General features: G+C 30.7%; 1 protein-coding gene across 1 annotated transcript in view; it reads right to left on the bottom strand.

Moving 5' to 3' along the window:
• Positions 1-25,180, bottom strand: part of LOC143202608 (alpha-tocopherol transfer protein-like) — a 32,709-nt gene that overhangs the window by 2,608 nt on the left and 4,921 nt on the right. Inside the window, exons 2-5 of the mRNA XM_076414245.1 lie at positions 6,682-6,877; positions 6,503-6,597; positions 2,521-2,671; positions 40-233 (exon numbers count right to left, since the gene is read on the bottom strand). Of these exons, the coding sequence (XP_076270360.1) occupies positions 40-233; positions 2,521-2,671; positions 6,503-6,597; positions 6,682-6,865 (624 nt within the window). The 5' untranslated portion in view covers positions 6,866-6,877. The remainder of the gene's footprint in view (positions 1-39; positions 234-2,520; positions 2,672-6,502; positions 6,598-6,681; positions 6,878-25,180) is intronic.

Raw genomic sequence — 25,180 nt, forward strand, 5'->3', positions numbered from 1 at the left:
TAATTATTTTTATCATGGCTGTATCTAATAAATACGTACATAGGCAACTGCTAAAATATGATTGACTATCGTCGGGGTTAGGTACCAAGCTTGTCCTGTACTAATATCAGCGGCGTCTATGATGCAAATTCCTCCTAAGATTTGAAATGACGGTTCTAACACTGCCATGTGCAGCATCATTATTATGGATTGGAATAATTCATTTGTAGAAATTTTGGCAGGGTTCCATTTACCTGGCACATAAATGATAATTAAAAAATACCATTTAGAATAGATGCTATATTTATTGCTTATTGGATATATTTATCATTTTTTATGTTTGAACGTTTCGATAGTGATATTTATTTGATTCATTGTTCATTGTAAATAAAGTAATTCGTTTTACATGTGATTTGTGATGAGGTGTACAGTTGGGGAACAAATCCAGAGACATAGATTACATAGATTTGGGAATCTTTATTTAATGAAAGGTGAATGAATATCTTAGAGACTTCTGTGGCGATATCGACCTTATGGATGAGGGACGCAGCAAGTATTTGCGAAATGTTGACAAAACAATATATTGAAACACCCTTATGGCAGTCATGATATTTAGACAGAAACAATAGGAAGTTTATTCAACAATGAGATAAAGTAAAGGTGTACGACAAGACAGTGTATTGTAGTATTTTCTATCTCTTTACCTAAATATGCATGCTTTATGAATGGACCACTATGACTACTATTGGCTACTGGGAACAATAGTGAAGAAGCAGATAGAAAACTTCAGCATGCAAGTAGTAATACCAGTATAAAGAAGTGGATCTAAAAAAGGCTAATGGAGTATATTAATTTTTATTGAATTCGAAGTGTAAAAAAAATAGCTTTTAAAATTAATTAATATTTTCGTCTTAAACATTTTATAACTGGTGCAGTCAGTTGGTAGGATTCCGGGGATATCTCTTTTAAATTCATTCAATTAACTGGGATTAAATTAACAAGAAAAAAAAACAGGTTGATGTTAGATTGGCAATCGTTCCACCGTTACTGGAAGTGTTCTTTGCTGTAGTTAAGTGGAGTTTAGGCAAAAGTATCACAGCTGAAGCTGTAAGCTCACAAATGGTGTATTGAAGTTGTTCAAAGACCCGTAGTGATAAACTATCCCAAGTAAGAAACATTCAAGCTTTAAAAAACACCCATAGTCCCTGGATTTTCGGCACATACTTCACAGTTCAAGGTGTAAGGTCATCAAAGGCGGACTGAAGTTCCTGTGAATTAACATAATCTACTGGAATTTAGACAGAAGCTTGTAGTTTAGAGTGAACGGCCACCAAAGGTGGATTGTAGTAGCTCAGTTTCTTAACCGAAGACACTTGGAGTTACCAAAACTTTGGAAATCATTCCATAGAGGGATACCATAGAAATTTGGACACTGTTATTTCGAAGATATTCAACCAAAAACTTTAACATAAAAACTTTTAAATAAAATAGTTTTTAAAACTATTAATTTATAGTTTACTGTTAAAAACCTTTTCCCATTTTATGATTGATATACATGAATATTTAGGTCCTCTCGGGCATAGAACTATAAAGGGACCATCAACTTGAATGGAAGCTACCCTAAAATTTAATTTTCTCCGCTTTCATGTCGATTTATCCCCATAGTTGTGGAACTGTTAATGATCATGGAGCCATATTTGGTCAAGATATTTTTGTTAAAGAATGCAGGTAAAAATGGAGTTGCAAGAGCAACGTTTGTACATTATTAGTGGTTTCAATGCTTTAGAGGTTGCGTACTAAGAGAAGTATACTACCAATTATTATTCTTTATAGATCAAGCCACCTGGTAGGTTTTTTTCAACAATTTGGAATATGTTATTAAAAAAGAATAACTAATTTTTAAAGGCTGTTAGAACATGTAATTAATGGTTATCATCTTCTTTAAAACGACAGCATTAATCTGTTACTTGATGTTATATAAAAGCTGTTTTCATTAAAGGAATACTCTACTCTCATTTAAACATCGAAGTATCTCAACTTTTCCATAATACTGGAGCAGGACACAGACTGCATATAGTTAAACTGGTTGATTTAGTGTAATTGGGTAGTAAATATATTTAATAGAAAAAGCACAGTAGAAAAAAATTAGGTCTAATGAATCCTGAAGACTAATAGATCCTTGAAGTACCTAGTTGTATATTGTCATTATAAAGACAAATTATAATATAATTAAAATAATTAAAAAAATAGATCTGGACGTAATTTAAATGTCATCATATAAACATAGATCATAAAATCGATAAAAACAACTAATTAAATTCTAAATTAAACTTAAAGAATGCAACGGTCACTTCTTTTCCGTGTTATATAAGACGGTCTCTTTTTTATTTTAATTAATGGGTTCTGCTATACTTATATCTTGTATATAGCTTATTAATATTTCCCATTTTTAATTTATATGCATTAATCCAATATCATGTATTTATAACTTCTTAGATTTATATAACTCATACGTACGATGTTATTTTATTCTCGACTTACCAAATCTAACAATTAACATTCGCCTGCCATCTTGATCGACGTATGGTGGTATGCTGAATATCTCTGAATCTCCAATTTCACAAAGTTTGTCGTAATTTAGATCGGTGAAGAATTCCGGGTAGGATTCCTTGAAGTTGCAATGGTTGACGATCTACAATCATAATAAAACATTGCGCTTGATTGACAGGAAATAAAGAGTTTGTTAATATAAATATAAATAATATTATTGTTGACAGGCTTGTATAATTTCTGAATAGTGCTACCATTCAAACAATACGAGAGTTGGTATTTATATTTTGGGGCTTGCCAATACTAACTGTTGTTACGCTCCATCTGACATTTTCATTTGGAAGTTTTTTGTTCACTGATACTATGTTAATTCGTGAACATTCTTTTTGATGATATTTTATGACTTTCGACGTGAATTATCAAGATACGATCATCGATCAACTTAATCCGTCATTTGGCGATAGAGACCCATCTTTTGTCACGGTGAAATGAATGATATATGAAATGATATTGCAGGACGGTTGTCATGTGAGTCATCGTAAGATTGATTATCTTTTTTTATTAGTATAACGAGCATTAATACGATATTACATGAACATTTAACTGCGAAAAGAATTTTTTCACATCCAAAAAGGTGCTCGTGTCAATTGATGCAAATAAATATCCAAAAAATAAAATCACGGTGCAATAAAAGTTTTGTATAACCTGTACATAGGTAATGAGAAATTAAAATATTAAATTAATCAAATATTTATTAAAAATGTATGAATCAATTAATAAAAAATATAAAAAAAACAAAACAAATATATTATTTGTTTTATTTTTTAATATTTCCCTTGACCCATCTCAAGGTATTAGTTATGTTTATTTAATTTTAAAATTCAGTCGTTCACACATAGGCAATCGAACTGCCTACACCTCATTCTCGTGTGGTCCCATTCGAAAAAAAAAACAAACGTGCCCACGTTAAAATTAATTCATTAAGTAATATATCAATATTTATAAAGACGATAGAAAATAGTAATCGCTATTTATTAATATATTTATATTAACTTATTGCCATTAACAGTATAATTTTTGACACTGGAATATATATTTTTATGTTTAATTTTTGTAATTAAGCTTTATTAATTATATGGTTTTAAGTTTTAAATTGGTAGGTTTAAAAGGTTTTAAAATATTGTTTTATTGTTTTCCAATAGAAGAAAAAATTACAGTTTGAAAAATGATGTAATTATGCAATTATGCTTCATCAATATGTAGATGGTAGGCCATATACCAGTTTATGTTTTGTGTGTGCGAGTAATAATATCACAATACCAATTTGTTTGGAAAAAGCATCAACGTACAAAATTCCCTACTATAATTTTTTTTGAAAATATTAACTGTCATCGCCGAAACTATCCCAGATCGAGTCATAATATTATACTTTATTAAGTTTGACCATTGACTTTTACTGATTTTTTGATATTGCAGAAGTTGTTGATTTAAAAACCATGTTTTGGAGGTAGCTGAATCATAGGTCAAAAATGTTATGAAGAGTAGTCCAAACCCATGCAAAAGTACTTTGAAAAACAACAAAGACATTTTAATATATATTTTAGTAATATATTAGTGTATTTCATTATTAACACTCAAAATATAAATAGCATCCCTTGTAAATAGCATAAATCAACATTTTGAGCATTTAAAGCTCATCTTCTTGAGCTGATTTTCATCCGTACTAACGCCTAAATTCTTAGATTACTATCAATCCAAAAGCCTCAATGATCAATTGATTTTGAAAGATCACCACCAAATTTATTTTTGGGGAACTACGATCATTATGAATGAAGTACTTCTATTTTACATTTTTGTGAATTATAAATGGAAGATATCACATACGGTTTCTTATACTGATGACAGTGCGATTTTTACTGTCGTAGACAACAGGCAAGTGATGATATAGACAATAGTTGGACTCAAACCCGGAACATAAAAATTAAGGAAAATAAAATTGTGCATGTATAATTAAACCGCACAACCACCAATAACGATATTCAGCTTAAAGTAATATAAATACAAGTTGTCTAGAACAAAGACCTGAGAAGTATTGTAGGCGCACCCAGATAGTACATGATTACTTACACGGAGATCTTCAGATACCGACTGTCACTCAAAAAAAAATCAAGAAAATTGCAAGGAGACTCCATTATCATGTCAATATCGAAGTAATACAACTCTTGGATAACACCAGAACAGTATACCGATTTAAAAGAATCAAACCATTTCAAACCATTCTTGTATAGTGTAGTGTAAGGAGGTACATTTACTAGAAAAACAGTAGTGTTAATACATAAACGTTATTACTCTAGAGACTAAGATATATACCTAGATTTAAGTTATTGAAAAGACAAATTCTAGGTTAGTCCTCAATGACTAGTAACAATATAATAAATAAATTTAAAAAGAATTGGATCAGCTTGGTTGATGCGGTGGTAAAGGCGACAGGACGGCCCCCCTACTGTTGTGATAGACGCGGGTTTGAATCCTGCAGGGCATGGTCGTAAATTTATGTTTGTGATTGTTTTATATTTGTGATTGTCCTAGGCAAGAGTGCAAGGCAGTAGGCTGGGTAAGACCAGATGTCTTCTAGGATGATTAGTAGGCTTAAGACCTAGGACCGTGGTTCGGAGCACACGTTAAACAGTGCCGAAAAACCCACGTTGGTAAAAAGGAGACTAACATATATTAAATTTTCTTTAAATTAATCTCTTAGATCGTTATAGAATATATATATATATATATATATATATATATATATATATATATATATATATATATATATATATATATGTATATATATATATATATATATATATATATATATATATATATATCTGCTGTACAACTTATAATCTAAATCTTAATCTAGATACTATTCTAACTTATTTTAAAGTCTATTTTCACTTATTCTATTGACTATTTTAAAAATTAATCTAGAAATTATTAAATCTCACTCTATGTGTCTATTAATCAGTTCGTATGATAATTTGCGTTTGAGTCTACGCACTTCACTGTCATAGAGCACTTTTAACTGTTTGGCGAGTGCATTGGGATGCATTAATAGTCTTTCAGAGTACTTCGCACTAGCACTTATAACACTTTAGTCTGGAACCTCCGGAGGATATCTATGTTAGATTTGCTAGTAGTATCCTACAGTCCGATACCGTAGATCCAGATTGGCCTAAGTATTGACTTATACAGCAAAACCTTGTTATCTAATGATAATTTAGATGTATCAGCCAATACATTTGGTTTAGTTTAAGCCCAAGCTGTTTGCGTTTTGCTTTTGGTTGTTTTTCTTTGTTGTTCTGGTTTTCTTTTGTCTCTTCTGTCAGATCACTGAAACTGTTTTAGGTTGGCAGGGGTTTTTGAAGCCAATAGTCGCTGATTTTCGTCTGTTTTCGGACTAATTGTTCTTCGAGGTTTCTTAAGCGCTTTTTGCTTGTAATCGAGTTCCATTCGTGCATTTGAGGGGTTTCAGTTATTGGCAGTTGATTGTTATTTCGAATCGCGGGTGATTCATTTGATGAATCGGGAGAAATATGTTGTGGATTAGCCATTACGTATTGAAATTAACAATACAGATTAATAGTTATCAGATGTTTAATTTAATTATCTTTACGCGCGTCATATTTTGCTCACTCGATTTACCGTTCCGAAAATAAGATAGAATATTCCCAGAAGGTAGCGTTTTGCTTATAAAAAATAAATTATAAATTTCACGTTCAATAGTTCACGTTTTAAATCACGTTCTCACCCTACAATGGTTGAGACTAGGTTTACACTTTTATCACCGGCACTTTTTTGACACCAATAGTTACACAGATGTTTTTTTTACAACAGAGCGTTCTGAAAGCTAGGTCTGCACTCCGCGGTGGTTTGAAGAGAACTTTTAAAATATATAAGAAAACGAATTGTGTGAACTTACCAGTCTGTGTGCCATTCTTACTATGAAATGACGGGCTCTTAGAAATCTTAAGAGATACGCATCATCGATTCGTTCGGGTTCACATTCTCCTTTTTCTGTAACAAACTCAGTGGATGAACGGTATATATATTACCATTATCAGCTATTTATTAAATGCTGCGATCATAATTATTTCTTACCAAAGATCATGTCTCGTAATTCTTCGATCAGTTGTAGCTTGAGGTTGGGATTTTCATCAATATTCTTCTCCGCCCACTTCATGATGTCATCATCTGGATTAGGTTCGTTTATATTAAATGCCGGTGGTTCTACCAGTATTTGGTCAATCTCATTCAAATTACTCTGATTATATTTTTCCGCCATGTTGGTTTTTTCCTATAATAAATATCAATTATCATTAAATTAGTATTAGTAATTTAGACAAGCGCGTAATTTTCTTTGTTGTTAATTCAGGGTCAATTTTCATTAAAAACCTTTCAAACCTAATAAACATAATGTGCTATAAACTACGATAAAACTATGGAAACGTATAATTGTACTGTTATCCTGTTATATATTTATATATAAATACTTACTATGAGTTGCTACTATAACTTAACGAAATCGTTAGTGTGGAATATTACCAACAGTAACTGATTTGCGTAACTGAGCTGAGTATTGACACTCAGATTTGTCAACACCACCACCCTGGGCCACATGTAGCAAAAATTGCAAGAGAAATTTTGGACGCGCTTCAATGGTATTTTGTATGTCACCTGATAATCTTTTTATCTGGTCAACGGTAGGTATAGAGAGACGTCACATTCAAACCTTTCGATGTGAATTTTCATTGATTTTGTAAGAAGTTTGAACGCATTTCTGATGAGAAACATAGCTGTTTTATCGAAAAAGCTCAAGTCAAACATTTCAGTTACAACGTATAAGGTCCAACGTTTACTTTTAAATAGTATAAATATATATACATATAAAAATCTATAAATATATGTAGAAGTATTTATACTTTTATTTTCATGGGTACTGAAATATGACTAACTACTCCTGTCTTGCTCCATGAATATTCATAACTAGAAAGACCGTTTTGATTTAGTTAGCTGCATGTAGTTTGTTAGTACCTGGTCAAATTGAACAAAATTGTTAGGGAGTGTCCGTCAATAATTTTAAGATTATTGAGGGAGAAACAGTAGTTACACAAGCAGAAACAAATCACTACACTCGGTCAGCGATCACAAAAATTATGCCGCATATTTTGGTAGAGATTCATACGAAAATATTGGAAAATTAATCGATCAGATGATAAAGGTAGGCACTGGCTACAAATTTTTAAAAAATTAATTTTCAAAAATAAAACAAAGATGATCTATTCATAATTTAACATAAAAACTTATTATATATTTACAGCTAACGAAGAAGGAACATATTTAAAAGGCACATTACAAAAATATATATGGAATAATAACTTGATATGGAAGAAAAACTCCAGGGATAAAGTACCCAGCAGACATTAGAGAGTTTGTAATAATAAAACATAAAGCAGGAAAAACAAAAGCAAAGCAGGGAACCAGCAGATAAAACTACAAGATCAACTAAGTCAACAACTAAAACAGAAGCTTCATATCGCTACAAATGAAATATTTACTGGATTTGTAACTAATTTATAAGGTAATTAGGGACTGATTATACTTAGTAGATTTTTGAATCTATACACTGTGTCGATTATTAGACATGTTGTTGATGGTTTAGACATGCTTTAGTAAGCCCGGCCATTTGATTAAAATTGATAGAGAACTGACTATGTTTTAGAAAAATGCATTTCTTTTGAAGTGAATGTAATGAGCCAAAGCTTTATTTTTCAACAAAACAGTGATACTAAACCTTCATGAAAATTATGTCAAGGTCTCTAGATGATAAGCTAATCGAAGAAATTTTACAGATAATGAAATGGCCATTACAGTCGCCAGACCTTTTTCGTCGAATTTGTCTGCCTATCAGCTCAGTTGTAGGAATACTTACAAATTGAGTGATCCACATTGGAACTCAATGTTTAAATAAGTTAGAGAAAAAAATAAAGCAGGAAAAGCTAAAGCAAGTGTACCACAAGGAATGTTACACTTAACACAGGTTAATTGAAAAGTCCCCCGCCTTACACATATATGGCGCTACTAGAATTAAATCCATATGTCGGATCATGAGTTTGTGAATTATAGAATTTTGAGTGAAGCAACTTTTGTTATTGTGAAAAAAATGGATAAAAAGGATTTTCGCGTGTTGATAAAATATTGCTTTTTGAAGGGAAAAAATACAGTTGAAGCAAAAACTTGGCTTGATGCCGAGTTTCTGGACATTGCCCTAGGAAAATTAACCGTCAAGGATTGGTATGCTAAGTTTAGACGTGGTGAAATGAGCACCGAATACGGTGACGCAGTGGACGCCCAAAAGATGTTGTTACCGACGAAAACATTTTAAAAATCTACAAAATGATTTTGAATGAGCGTAAATTGAAATTGAATGAAATAGATATCAACTGAACGGGTAGATCATATCATTCACGAATATTTGGGTATGAGAAAGCTCAAGTTCAAATAGGTGCCGCGCGAGCTCACTTTTGGCCAAAAACAACGACGAGTTGATGATTCGGAGCAGTGTTTGAAGATGATTAAGCGTAATAAACCCTAGTTTTTGAGACAATGGATGAAATATGGCTCCGAACTCCGAAGTCCAATCGACAGTCATCCGAGTGGACTGCACACGATGAACCTGCTCCAAAGCGTGGGAAAACATGGCGTTATTGGACCGTTTGAAGGACGAAATCGCCGAAAAACGGCCGCTTTTGAAGAAAAAGAATGTGCTGCTTCACCAAGATAATGCACCGTGTCACAAGTCAGTTAAAACATTGGCAAAAATGCGTGAGTTAGGCTTCGAGTTGCTTCCTCATCCACCGTATTCTCCAGATCTTACACCCAGCGATTATTTCTAAAGAGCTAAAATTAAAATATAGGAAAATGTATTGGTTAATTGGAAGAAAATCACAATTGTCAGTACATAATAAACTGCTATAATACAAGCAAGTATTGGAACCTATAGGGACATACGGAATCCAATTGTGGGAATGTTCTGCGAAAATTAATATGAATACAATACAAATACAGTACAATTTTCAGGACATTGTTTTCCAAAACAAAGTCCTGAAAAGTATTGTAAGTGTACCCAGATACTACATGACTGATTACTTATACCGAGAACTGCAGATATCGACTGTAACTCAGGAAATCAAGAGAATCGCAAGGAGGTATTAGGAGAAGCTCTATTCTCATGTTAATATCGAAGTAACATAACTCGTAGATAACACCATAGAACAGGATACACATTCAAAAGAATCAATTCATTTGATCTTGTGTAGTATAGTGGAGCGAGGTGCATTCAATAGAAAAACGATAGTGTTAAAACATAAATATTATTAGAGACTAAGATGAGGCTGATGTCTCCTAAATGATGGGTCCTCCTAGATATATACCTAGATTTAATTTATTGTAAAGATAAATTGTAGGTTAGTCGACAACGACTGGTAACAATATAAGAAATAAAAACAAATTCTAAGTTTAACCGTTTAAGGGTATATTCTTAAGAGGATTTTTTAAAATTTTAATTATTTTTGGAGATATAACTGTTTTAGTGATGCAGCATCTAACAACGAAACCTTAAACGCGTTTTTCTCGAGTTGTATTTTCTCTGCTGTTCTCAAGTTGTGTCCCAATTTACCATTTACTTGAAATCTGGTGTAACCCTTCTCTTTACATTCTTCTGTTTTAGAAAAGAAAAACTATAATTTCTATATTTCTAATTTTTTAAAAATTCGGCAAGTGTATTGTTTCGTTTGCAATCATTATTGACATTTTAACATATTCAAATCAATAAAAAGATAAATTAACAAAATCCTGAAAATTAATATATTTCTTGTAAGAGTGCAATGGCATTTCGATAAATGTTGAACAATGCGTATGTGTTGCATCACTCGGTTATGAAATACACACGTTTTTTTAATGTTTTATCTGTTTGTTGTAGGTTTGGGAACGAAAAAACTAATAACATCGTGCAAATTTTCGATATTTACATATTTAAAGATATTTATGCTACGAGTTAATTGAATTCGGTTGCAAAATGGCACATGCTGCACGTAAATAAATAGGGGGATTGCGTATTCGCAACTTTCTAGAACAGATATCTGGCCTTCGACATTTTTTTTAACCTGAATATAACATATTACGCCTGTTACAATATATATTATTTCAAATTAAATAACATCAATACACTAGTAATGTTTTATATCAATTACTTCTTCGAATGGTGGCCTTCTTTTGCTTGCTCTTTGTATTGCCAATTCTCGTGGTCATTTGATCTCCATCATATTATTAGTATTTTAATTTTTCTCAATGAAAATCATACATAACAGGTTAATTGAAAAGTCCCCCGTCTGAGACATAGATGGCGCTACTAGAATTAAATCCATATGTTTTTTTAGTTAGCCCTAACCCTCAAAAGATGCGTGTATACATTTGACAGCTGTCGGATCTTTAGTTTGTGAATTATAGCGTTTTGAGTGAAGTAAATTTTGTTTTTTAAAAAAAAAAGGATAAAAAGGAATTTCGCGTGTGGTGAAAATGTGGTGAAATGAGCACCGAAGACGGTGAACGCAGTGGACCCCCAAAAGAGGTTACCGACGAAAACACTAAAAAAATCCACAAAATCAATTTGATTAACCGTATATTGAAATTGAATGAAATAGCAGACACTCTAAAGATATCAACTGAACGTGTACATCATATCATTCACGAATATTTGGGTGTGAGAAAACTCTGTGCAAAGTAGGTGCCGCGCGAGCTCACTTTTGACCAAAAACAACAATGAGTTGATGATTCGGAGCAGTGTTTGAAGATGATCAATTGTAATAAACCCGGGTTTTTTCGTCGATATGTGACAATAGATGAAACATGGCTCCATCATTCCACTCCGAAGTCTAATCGATAGTCATCCGAGTGGACTGCACACGATGAACCATCTGTATTTTGGGATACGCATGGAATAATTTTCATTGACTACCTTGATAAAGGAAGGACCATCAACAGAAAACGATGGCAAAGATCCATGAATTGGGCTTCGAATTGCTTCCGCATCCACCGTATTATCTAGATCTGGCCTCCAGCGACTATTTGCTGTTCTCTGATCTCATAAGAATACTCGCTGAGAAGAAATTTTCGTCGAATGAAGAGGTAATCGCCGAAACTGGGGCCTATTTTGAAGCAAAGGACAAATCGTACTACAAACATTGTAACGAAAAGTTGGAAGGTCGCTATAATCAGTGTATCACCCTTGAAGGGAATTATGTTGAATAAAAGAAACTATTTTTGCCAAAAAAAATGTTTTACTACGGTAAGCCGGGGACTTTTCAATTGACCTGTTACACAATCTGCAGGAATTCCTTGGAAAGAACAAATTGTAATTTCTTACACAAACTTATTACACGTCATCTCTATCTCTGTTTTACCCTGGTATTATAGTAGCTTTCATATTTCCATACAAAGAGTTAGAATTAATTTATAGCATTTTTTTTTATAAAAAATAGTTTATTTAAAATAAAGTGTCAGTATGTATCTCCCAAATTAAAATTAAATTAGACTGCTTAAATTAAGAACAAACACTTAATCACAATACAAGCTCCTGTGGTTTGGTTTCTCAATAGCTGTATTGCTTCCACGGTGCTGTGATTTAATAACCTTCTTTGATGTTTTAAGGTAAACTCTTGGATAAATTCGTAAATCTATTTGATTTCGAGGTCATCGTGCAATTCTTTGTTAGTTACGTAGCGATAAGCATAGCTAATTAATCAAAGAACTGTGTTTTTGCACTGTTGGATTACTAGTCGGTTTAATGATTTAGTACAATCCCATATTTATATTCTAAAGTCCAAATAGGTATTTTAATTGACTGATAAACCTATCTTTTTGATTTGAGTCTGATTTGATTTGTTTTTTTTATCGAAACAGCATTTTGTGCTCTCAGCGTACATGAGTATTATTTATTTCAATATTCTAACATATAAATGGACATCTTGTCTCTCATTGCAGTACCGCTGCTATCTAATACTTATTACTTATACATATTGCTTAGGTTAATATTGTTTATATTTTGTAGTTGTTATCGCAATTTCATTACCTTGTTTTCAATTCCTGCTGTGGAAATTTAACAATGTTACTCTAACGTTAGTCGAGGCAAGTTTTTATCAATTTCATATTATGTTGATAATTCTCAGTTTATTCAGTACATAAATCTTTCAATGGTTTTTAACGTAACAAGAGCTATGCATATTTACTCTTCCTATTTTTTCTGTCAGTCGTTTAAATATTTGTTTACATATATTCATATATATTATACATTATTTCCTTGCATTTGTCCTTTGTACTGTACGTAATAATATACAACAGCTGGGAATCGTCGAGCATTGTTGACTATTTCCTATGTTTTGGTTATTTGTATTACATAATATTTGTTCTTAAAACAATGGGTAATTTTGATGAAGGATTAATTACCACTCAACGAAAAATATAATATTGAACTTTACTTCCACTTAGCTGTTATACGTAGTTTATTTTATATCTATCTGGTTTATCTTTTATAGTAACAGTTTTAGCTATTTAAAAGATTGCCTGTGTAAAAATTATTTGCATGAAAACATCATATGAAGTTAGTCGTAATATATTTTAATAATTAATTGCAGATATATCATGATACCATGTTAAAGAGTGAACTATTTCAAATTATTACTTGGCAAATAAAAGTGTAAGTGTAAGTTAAAGTACTTTTAGAAGTAGGCCTAACAGTTTATAAAGTTATATTCTGTGTTAGATCATGGCTGAATAATATAGCCATAGAGTGTTATGCCTTCCTAACAATTAGGTGATTGATTTGAATGTGACTTAGATAGTTAAAGTAACAGTGACTAAAGGACATTGTTGGGATCTATGTTTGTGACTCAATGCTGATAATTACCAAGCTAGTATGATGAGACTGGAAACAATTAAAGTTGGGTATATAATTAGTACAGGATAACTGTAGAACACTATATTGTATTATAGAGTGCAAGGATTTATAAGATTTGTGTGTAATTGTTCAGAGTACACATGAACATTTGGTTAGAATGTATGAGAAGATAATGGATACTAACTCTTGCAGATATAGTTAATGCATTAGGGGAGATGCAGTGATGTTATTAGAAGATAGAATATACGAAATCGGTAGAATTTTATCAATAAAAATGTACACAAATAGTAATAGAAGAAAACATGAATAAATACAGTAACAGGCTAGAACAGGCTTCCAGGGAATACCACTACATAAAGGACGTGGCTAGAACTCAAGCTAACAACTCAAATGGTGGGGAAAAGTTAAATGTAAATATAATAAAACAACCCTACACTACAAACTATTGTGGTTGTATAATGAACTGTAGTTAATTCCTTCAATAATGTATGCATTAGATGTACTGTAATGCTAAAATAAATCATTATTCATTATATAATTTAGATTAGTATTTTGTTACATATCACAGTGATAGAGGTTATTAGAGGTTATACCGACAAACGTTATAAATCAAAAGTCAAAATTGATTCCGCAACATTGCGACGTGCTGACGTTATAAATCTTGATGCATTGGCTATTGTGTAAGACGGACTATATAAATGATATATAATAAAAAGTAAATACTAACGATAAAAGTGTATGAAAAAGTAAACATAGTTAACAAAATGTTCGACTCGATAGGGTATAACTTAAGGCCATCTATTATGGATCCCTTAAAATTAATTCATATTTCAAGAACTTAGTTATTTAATTTACTGTGTCGCTAACCTGACATTTACTAAACATTACTGTGGTACTAAATTTGATTGTAGCGCTCATCGCTTTTTAATTATGTTAATGTATTATTGATGTACTACTTAATTCATTGTTTAGATATGTATTGTAAGCGGAAATAAAACGCAAAACAATAAGTAGTCATGTTTTATACTGTATTATACTGGCTTTAGTCATAGTTACAGCGTTTAGTACACACTAATTAGTAGTTGAACTAATTAGTACTGATTAAAATACTTTATCTACTTGTATAGGATTCTTTGATATATGGTAGACGACAATAATTGCATATAATATTAATAATTTTTGTAATAATTATCACAGGCAATAGTTGTTACTAACTGATACTGAAAAAAGGAGTTAGTTAACAATGTATAAGTTATAGAGGTGTAAATCTCCTATCAACTGTCGGAAAAGTCTATTAAAATCTAATAAATAAAGTATCTTCCTACTAACAAGTACAGTTATGTTAATGTTGACTTTTAGTCTAATCTGCTTTACTTTTTGTCTAACATGATGGTTCCACTTTAACCTAACACCGATATATATATATATATATATATATATATATATATATATATATTCCGAGGTATTTAGCTGATTCTGCGTAAGGAATCGGGCATACGTCAAGTGATATAATTAGGTTTTTATCATTTCGCCGCAAACCAAAATTAAAATTTGGACAGATTTGGAGTTATTAAGCTCTATTTTTCGGTCTCTAGTCCATTTGTAGGTCTTATTGACTGCTACTTATACCTTTTCTAGAGCCTTAGATAGAGATATATCTCTTGCCACTATAACTGTGTTGTCGGTAAAAGTTCCAATTACTGTTTCTTTTGTTGTTGGGATATTAGCAGTATAGAGCAGATATAGGAGTAGTCCCAAGACACTACTCTGGGGAAGCCGAAATAGGTTTAAGTGTTGAGAATGCCCATTCATGCGGGACTCTAAATTTCCTTTCGAAAAAATGTGCAAGCAGCAACTGTCCACAGTAATTCCGCCGTAGCAATATGCTCATTTTGTAGTTCATATTAGTTCCAAAGGCCATATTCGGTTATATCGCAATGTTGCCGCGTTTGTTTTGGCTTATAACATTTGTAACCTCTAATTGTTATCATTAATGTTCTGAAGAATATTTTGGCATTTGACAACAGGGTTGTCCTGTACCAACACAAATCGAACTTTATGGACTGATTCTGTTACATGTTCCGACGTATCAGACTGCATTCGGCCTCTTTTAATTAGGCTAGAATGAAAAGTAAATACCGCTCCGACTCTGAAACGAATTTTACATTTTTTACAAACAGCATTTGGTAGTATCTTCAACACCATCTATGACGTGTATTTGTTGTTTTTCTGGAAGGACTATAGACAAGATTTCCGTACTCCACCGGTTTATGGAGGAGCGTATTAAATGTGGAAAACATGCAATATTCGTTTTTATTAATTTTTATTTGCCTTCGGCTATATACTGTGGTCCTCATTTTGGGCAGTTTTGGTCAGCAGCACTCATAGATTTATACCTCTTTGAAAATATCAAGTTTCGTGCTTGAAAACGTGCGTTTGCATTACTTTTCTTATTTAATCAAAAAAAAGAAGCGGCTGAGAGTCATCGTTTGCTGGTAGAAACTTATGGTGACTATGCTCTTTGAAACTTTAAAAACATGTGAGGCTTGATTTAGAAACTTCAAAATTAATGATTTCGGTGTACAAGACAGAGAACGTTTTGGTAGACCGAAAAAGCTCGAAGATGCGAAACTGCAAGAGTTATTGGATGAAAACTTCGCCAAAGCAAAGTGTTACATGTGGCCCAAGAAACGATTAGCGACCGATTACGAGCAATGGGGAAAATTCAAAAGATGAGAATATGCCACATCAATTGAATAACAGGGACATAGAAAATCGAAAAATCGTCTGTAAAATGCTGCTTCAAAGGTATGATCGGAAGTCATTTCTGCATCGAATAGTGACGGGTGATGAAAAGCGGATATATTTTGAAAACACTAAGTGCAAAAAATCATGATTATCATCTAGCGAAGCCGACCGATCGACTCCAAGGCACAATCGTTTTTACATCATATTAGGATCAGAAATAAATTAAGATCCAAAATCGTCCAGACATCATTGACATACGTGGACAAATTAAAATCGGATGAGGCGATTAAAAAACGAACAGGATTAGCAAATAGCATAGGAACTGTGCTTCACTATACACCATAGAATATTTTTCGTAATTCGTGGGAAATTATTGGAGCTTAGGTGGGAAGTGATGTTTCATTCCTACGAATCCTTGACCTGGCACCATCTCATTACCATTTATTTCAAAGTTTGCAAAATGTATTTGAATGCTACTTTCACTAATTATGACCTACATCTGCGGTTGGTTTACGGTTTTTTACTCCTAAGAATAAATATTCTGAAATTATCGGAAAATTCAATTGTTCATCGCGGAAAATAAAAATACACATATAAAAAAGTTTAATCTCATTCATAATTTTGTTTTTTCGTTTTATAGTTTTACAGAATATGTCAGGTCTAAAAATACGTTTATATTTAAATAATTTTAGCAAATAAACAAATACATATTTAAATATTATAAGATCGGATGTAAATTTTACTATATATTTGTTTACATTCCGGCTGAAATAGACTGTTATATAACGAAATTATGTGCCGTAGTATAATGTAACAAGTATCGTTGACTTATTAAATGAATTTTTTGTTCTTCCATTCGTAAAAATGTTATCTTTTCTATATTCAAATAAAAATATTCGTCTGGACTCATTATGCGAATCCACTGACATATTATATCATGAATAATTATATATGTTCTTTTGTTTTTATTTCTTTTTTAATGCGGTAGGAGCCTGAGAGAAAGCTTAGCTTAAAATTGAATTTAATATTTTCCGGTTTATTCTCATGATATAATTATATTTTTATATTTTATTGTTAGTTTTTTTGTTGTCATGTCCTCTGTAATAATACCAAGTTAAACCTTCAATCAAATGAATAATTGCTGGTCAGGTTGATTATAAGAATCGACATTATATCATTGAATAATCGTACTTTGTTATTTTTTATATGATATATTTAATGCAAAGGAAAGTATACATTAAAACTTAAAAATCTTTATAAATCTATATAATAAATAATGTTTTTTTTTCATTTTTCAATATAATTTCCTTCAACCATTGAGCTAAATCTTTTTGTCACTACAGGGAACACCTATACTACAGTGAAAATAATTTTGGCATAAGCATTTTGTGTATAGTTATTATATTCTTTGTTCACTTTAGTAAGAAGGTTAGGTTAGCAAGACATTAGGTTGGGTTAGTGCGAAAATAGTCTTTGGAATAATATATATATATATATATATATATATGTATATATATATATATATATATATATATATATATATATAAATATATATATATATATATATATATATATATATATATATATATATAAATATATATATATATATATATATATATATATATATATATATATATATATATTTACAGAGCAAGCTATTGAAGTGATCTTGGGGTTAATATTAATGATGTTAAGTCATTAAATATATTATGTGAAGCTAGACCTGGGTTTAAAATATTGGGAGTTTAAAACTTAATTATTTATTATAATATTGTTATTAAATTTTTATTAAACTCTAGGATATTGTTCGCTTAATATTTTTTATGTAGTCAATAGTAGAAAAATATTGAACGTAAGTAAAACCAACTCTAAAAGTAAATTTAGTTAATGAGATTTACTCAAATTAGTGAGACTGGATATAATTTACAAGGTGTCAAAATAATGTAATCAGATATAATTTATGTTAATATTAGTATAATATTTGCAAAAATTAATATATTAATAACCAGTAAGTTATATATTTGTCATAATCTCATTAGAAATATCAAGTCTTCCTCATTCTAAACTGTTGACGAAGATAAATATAAAAAATATATGTCAAATTAATTCGAAAATCGAAAAATTACTTATGAGGTTTTTATATCTATTATTTTAATCACGTTTTCTCATTATCTTGATAACTATAACTCTACAAAATACCAATGAAAACTTGATTGTTTTCAATTTGAGTTTGCGATTATGTATAGTCTAAAATACGACTTACTTCTTCCTTTTGATCTTTGCATTGTAAACTATTTTTATTTGTTCTGTAACTAAGTTTTATCTAATTATTTATCTTCTACTGTTTTAATATTGAGGTCTTTTCTTATTTCTTTGATTCTCATCCTATTCATCTTTATTATTCTCCCTTTATTTCTTGAATTATTCTGAGAAATATATTGATTATTTCTAATATAACCCATATTATTTCTCTTCTTACTCTATTCTTACTTCTATTTCTTACGTATATCTGTTTATTTTTGGGATGTACGTCTTTCTACTATTTATTTTTTGCTGAATAAATGGTCTTGCAATGATCCTATTACCACAGTCGAGCCTTATCGACTACAGATTTTATTTTCTATTATTTGTGCATTTAGCTTCATGACTCTTCATAATAGAATAATCCCTATATATTTTTTCGTATTAGACTTTTTCTTTTTAAATTAAATAATCTTCTTTATGATATTTCAACTCAACTGATGTTTTTGCAATATTTATTAATAATTAACTTAATAATTATTATTAAAAATTTATTCTCTTTATGCAGCGGTATTTTGTTGATCATTATTAAATTACTAATTTTTTATTTTATTATTAATTTTATTACACAAAACTATTGAATAGCATACTCGACTGTCCGTACATATATATATATATATATATATATATATATATATATATATATATATATATTCTTCCTGACTAATGCTCACGCAATGCTATTTTTTTATGCAAGATAATTTCATCCAATATGATTTAGTTTTATGACCAATATATATATATATATATATATATATATATATATATATATATATATATATATATATATATATATATATATTTGTTGAATGATCAAAAACAAATGTGCAAACGATTTTCGTAGTAATCTTTGGACTGGCGAAATAAAAGGTCACTTTTAGAGGTGATATGAGAATAGTAATCAAAAATAATAATGTATTATACTTTATAATAAATAAAAAAATTAATTATTAATAAAGAATGTAAATGTTTCATTTTTATTTAAAGAGATAATTTTAGTGAGAAATGTACCTGATTAAATAACATATTCTCAACATATGTAAATTATTTAAGGAATACATTCTTATGATGAATATGTGAATATTTAGTTTTTTATTATAAGTTTCATCGACTATTGAGACTCCTTAATGACCGCAATAATATTTGAGTTAAAAAATATATCGGATATTCTTGTCAAACGTATAGTTTATATAGTTGTTTTGTGCCTCGTGTTTGTCTATAAAAAATACGAGACAAAAGATATTTTTATATATAAATTGTCTTGTTTACGGCAAATAGCATGAATGTATAAGTAATTGTGATGTATAATAAACATGTATTTTTTCTAGTGAAACAATTTAATATGTTTTTTTTAATAAACATACCACCAACAACGTTTATTAGCTCGATAGGTAGACGATTTGGCTTGTCGAATGAGATGCATTTTTTTCTTGGCGGACAAGGCCAACGAGATTTTTTAACGGGTTAGTTTTTGCTAAAATAAGGTGTAATTTTTCTTTGGCCTGAAGAACGTTTCATGAGCGCTTGCAGATGGTATTAAGTATTATAACCACAATGCAAAATTATAGTATACGTCTAGATCATTACTGTGTCAATGCCAAGAAATAAAAAAATCTGTAAAAAAAAAGTCGGAATAAAATTAGATTCATTTATTTCAAAATATTTAAAAAAACGCAAATTGTTTTGGATGCTTTTTTAGTTTTTGGTAAGATTTCTTATAAAGGTTTAGTAAAAAATAACAAATAATTATGATGAAGGTGTAAAAATGAAGTTTAGTTAAATAAAAGTGTTGTGTGGATACATTAAATTATAACCGATACAAATGATGTTTGGAAGGAGTAATATCTCGGTCACTGACAATGCATATTATTGCATTTGAAACACAATTTAATTGTTAAGTGCCATTCAATAATTTTCAGTAAATAACATCAACGGTTTGGTTAAATAAATGAAAGTTAATTTCTTCATAGAAGTTTACAAACAGAAAACTAACTTATTACCTTAAAAATACATAGACGAATTAGACAGTAATATCGTTTCATAGGAAAACAACCAAATATTTAGGACCGAACCATGGATAGAATGAAAATATTTAGTGTTTCTTTGCACTTTGATAATTTTTCACCTTAAAAAGATATTTATTGGTAACAAGTCATTTGAAAAGTCCCCGGCCTGACACATAGATGGCGCTACTAGAATTAAATCCATATGTTTTTTGGTTAGTCCTAACCCTCCAAAGATGCGTTTATAAATTTGAGAGCTGTCGGATCATTAGTTTGCGAATTATAGCACCTTGAGTGAAGCAACTTTTGTTATTGTGAAAAAAAATGGATAAAAAGGAATTTCGCGTGTTAATAAAATATCGCTTTTTGAAGGGAAAAAATACAGTTCCAAATACAGTTACTTGGCTTGATGCCGAGTTTCCGGACACTGCCCCAGGAAAATCAACCATTTAGGATTGGTATGCTAAGTTTAGACGTTAGAGGTTGTTACGGACGAAAACATTTAAAAAATCCACAAAATGATGTTGAATGACCGTAAATTGAAACCGAATGAAATAGCAGACACTCTAAAGATATCTGAACGTGTACATCATTCACGAATATTTGGATATGAGAAAGCATTGTGCAAAGTGGGTGCTCACTTTTGACCAAAAACAACGGCGAGTTGATGATTCGGAGCAATGTTTGAAGATGATGAGGCGTAATAAACTCGAGTTTTTGCATTGATATGTGATAATGGATCAAACATGCCATCATTTCACTCCAAAATTCAATCGACAATCATTCGCATATGATTAACCCGCTCCAAAGTGTGGGAAAACGCAACAGTCAGCTGGCAAGGTTATGGCATCTGTATTTGAAGAAAAAGAAGGTGCTGTTTCACCAAGACAATGCACCGTGTCACAAGTCAGTGAAAACGATGGCAAAAATCCATGAATTCGGCTTAGAATTCCTTCATCTTCCACATCCTTCATATTCTCCATATCTGGCCCCCAGCGACTATTTCTTGTTCTCTGAATTGGTGAATATGCTAGTTGCATTAAGACTTTCCATTCTAGCTGCAAACACTTGCAACGTTTGAGCCAATTTTGTGCTTGTATCGCTATTGTTGCTTTTTTTTATAACAATACGTGGTTAAATTGTATTCAATTGACGTCAGTAGACACAACAGACAATTAGACATACCACATGACAATGGGATGTTATTTGCAAATTAAACTATTTTATTTTTTCAGTTATAGCGACAATCCAAATACAACAAATTACATGCACTATGAAATGATTTGAGGAATTTATAATTGATAGTATTTTGTGTTTTTGTTCTCAAACCAAAATGTCACCATACAAGACATTTGCAAAAATTTAGCTTTCATTTTTAAATCAAAGTAAAAAAAATAATCAAGGTAATGAAAAATCTGTAAGTATTAAACGTACGACTGTGATTTGTAAATATGACCTTTTTTGAACGCTTTGATTAATTAGTATGTATATACAAATGTTAAACACTATTGAATTACTTAATTATTTAAGATTTTCATATCTGGAAAAAGTAAGAAGGTGTCCCCTTCTATCGTTTTATAGATATATTGCCTCTTAGTATTTGAAAAACTGCATAACAAAAGGTTCAAAATAATAACAAAATAATAAATATTATTTTAGGGCCAGAGAAAGAAACATATTGCCAACTGCAGTTGGTAAATTCGTTTAATAATAAAATCAGACTGATTTTTACTTCTTATGAAATCTAGTTAAAACCAGACTAAGATGAGAAGTAAAGATACAATGCTGTTTGGTGAGTCCGAACATGTAACCGAATCAGCCTATAAAATTCACGTGGTTGTCAAATGTCTTCAAAATTCTTCAAATAGTGACACACCTTAATATTTAGTTAATACTTGTCTTTACTCTGACTGAAAATGCCAAAACCAATAAATAGTCAGAGAATCAGAGTCAGAATCAGATTGTGCCTCTAATCAGTTACTTCGAACACAAACGAGATAATGCCAGCAGATCATTTTGACAGTAAACTACATTAGGAAGATAAGTATTGATACTGTTATATATTAAATTGCTTTTTTTGAGTTGCATGAAATATTAGTATGACCACTGAAAATTTCTCAAAAAGTGAAGAACAATATAATGTTAGATTCATCAAAGAGAAACCGTTTACATGTTAAGCAAGTGACGAATCAAGATCACCTTAATATTGGTTTTATTCGGAATCAATTTTTCAGAATTTTTAATATTGCGTTGTCGATATGATCATAATAGATAATGTAATACAACAATTGCAGAGAAATATGCAAATTTTTGAGGGAGAACTATATCGAATTTTCACTCGATATATATAATTTAAATGTTTTTTTTTGGCAGAATAGTGTGGTCGTAGAGCTTTCCTTTCGCTTTCTTCCCTATCGTAACCCATTTAATCTTATCGAATTGATATGGGTAGTGGCAAATGATTATTATAATGGACATACTAGTTGGGTTATTTGACACTTATGGAAAGATGGATAATTTATAATAACACTTTTGGTTTGGGTGAACGCAGATACATAGAAGAACTTAACAAATGGGGGAATCGTAAACAAGTGTTATTTACTTTTTTTTTGTTTAGTTTGACTCCGATATCGAAATTCTGGCTCAATGCTGATAATTGGCATGATAGAATGATAAGAGCACAAAAAACTAAAGATGAGTATATAATTAATGTAGGATGACTGTAGAAAATTGTATTATGTATAACATTTTTGTTGCATACGGGTGTAATTGTTCAGAATATACATGGAACATTTGGTTGGGATATATGAGGAAAGAATGGATACTAACCCTTTTACAGATGATATGGCAAATGCATTAGGGGAAAGCAGTGATTAAATAAGAAGATATAGAGGAAATCGGTAGAATTTTGCAAGAAAAATGTACACAGGTAGTAACAGAAAGGAATAAGTAATTATACAATAATAAGCCTGATACTCATATAAGAATTGCTTGACGAGGAAATGTGAGATGGAAACATAGCAACGAAAGAAATAATAACTAAACGTAAAATGATAAATATAATCTCTAATGAAAGTAAAATTAGTTGGACACAATTGTTAATTAATTGGGTTAGGCCTCCAGGGGATACCACCATTAAATTTTGCCTCATAGATGGCGTGAAAAAGAGTTCAATGCAATTTGGTGTGAGGATTTTTACTTTTAAATAAAGTTGTTATGTCATAAATTTAAATACCATAAGTAACTCTGTTACTATGCACTCTATGATTCTAGACTCTAGATTTGTAAACATCTAAACTTGGATTCTAAGAAATATTGTTCTTCTGTGAAATGTTCTAAAGAAATGTAGCATACTGGCCTACAAGATAAATTAATAAGGCCTCTCTCCATCTGTTCTTTCAGCTATTGAATTATTATTTCACTTTAGAACTTATTATTTAAATAAAATTCAGTTGTAGTTAGGTATATAACCCCCCATATATATTTACCCAATCAATGATCTCCCACAACTAAACAATGTTAAATATCTTGGAATGTATTTGGATTTATGCTTAACTTGGTAGAAATATATATTCACAAAATGTAAACAGTTAGTAGTACGTTGCAACATAGGCATCCTCAGAAGTTCTAAAATAAAGTGCTAGGTGCCATTGTCGATGTTCCCTATTCTGTGCCGGATTAACACTACTTGATGCCCTAGGCAATCCCTGCCTGTAGGCCCCCTATCCATAAATAAACTAGTATCAGTCTTTAAAATGTTTTTGGTGCAGTTTATGGTGCCTTCAAGGCATGACGCCTTAAATAATTGCGTAATTTGGTTGTAGTCTTATCTAATACAGCATATATTACGTGTCTAATGAACCAATTTAGCGTGATTTTTCGTTAAATCCATGAAGATTGTGATTCAAAATGTTATCTTAAAGTACTGCTTTTCAATGATCTCACTAAACAGTTAAATATGTGCGATATCAGAATAAAATGAATAATAATAAACCTAATCATGGGTCACCTATGTATGTATAGTAAGCGATAGATTATTGTACATCATTAAGGTTTAATTATGTTTAATTTATTATTAATGTAAATTTAATGTTTATTAGACAATATTTTTCAAACCTTTAGTTCGGTAAAAACAATCAAATTGAGTTCCATACAAATTAAAACCAAAAGCTGATTTGAATTGTGTTAATTAAATTTAAAAAATCTCTATGATTCAATAATATAATTTATACTGTATTAAATTAATTACATATTATTTTTAACGAAATTATTTTTTATTCAGGATTAATTAGGTTTCCTTGATTACAAGAAAACTAAAACATTATCTGTTACAATAATAAACCCCACTGTATATGTACTTGATATTGAAAAAAACACTAAAACAGAACTTGTTATGGTCAGAGAACCTTTCGTAGATGAAGTGAAAGGACGACAAAAACTTTCTCAGTCATCTCTACCTTAATATCCTTACGTAATAGTTATGCTTAATGCTTTATGGGCAAGCGAACGTTAATAGAAAACAATGTAACTTGCTATACGCTACGTTATTTTTGTTATACGAGTATTTTTCTTATTAGCTAGGAAGTAATTTGTA

The sequence above is a fragment of the Rhynchophorus ferrugineus genome, unplaced genomic scaffold (genome assembly GCF_030347505.1).
Source record: "Rhynchophorus ferrugineus isolate W39M unplaced genomic scaffold, kcgeb_rfMv2 rfM9, whole genome shotgun sequence".
In the NCBI taxonomy this organism is placed as follows: domain Eukaryota; kingdom Metazoa; phylum Arthropoda; class Insecta; order Coleoptera; family Curculionidae; genus Rhynchophorus; species Rhynchophorus ferrugineus.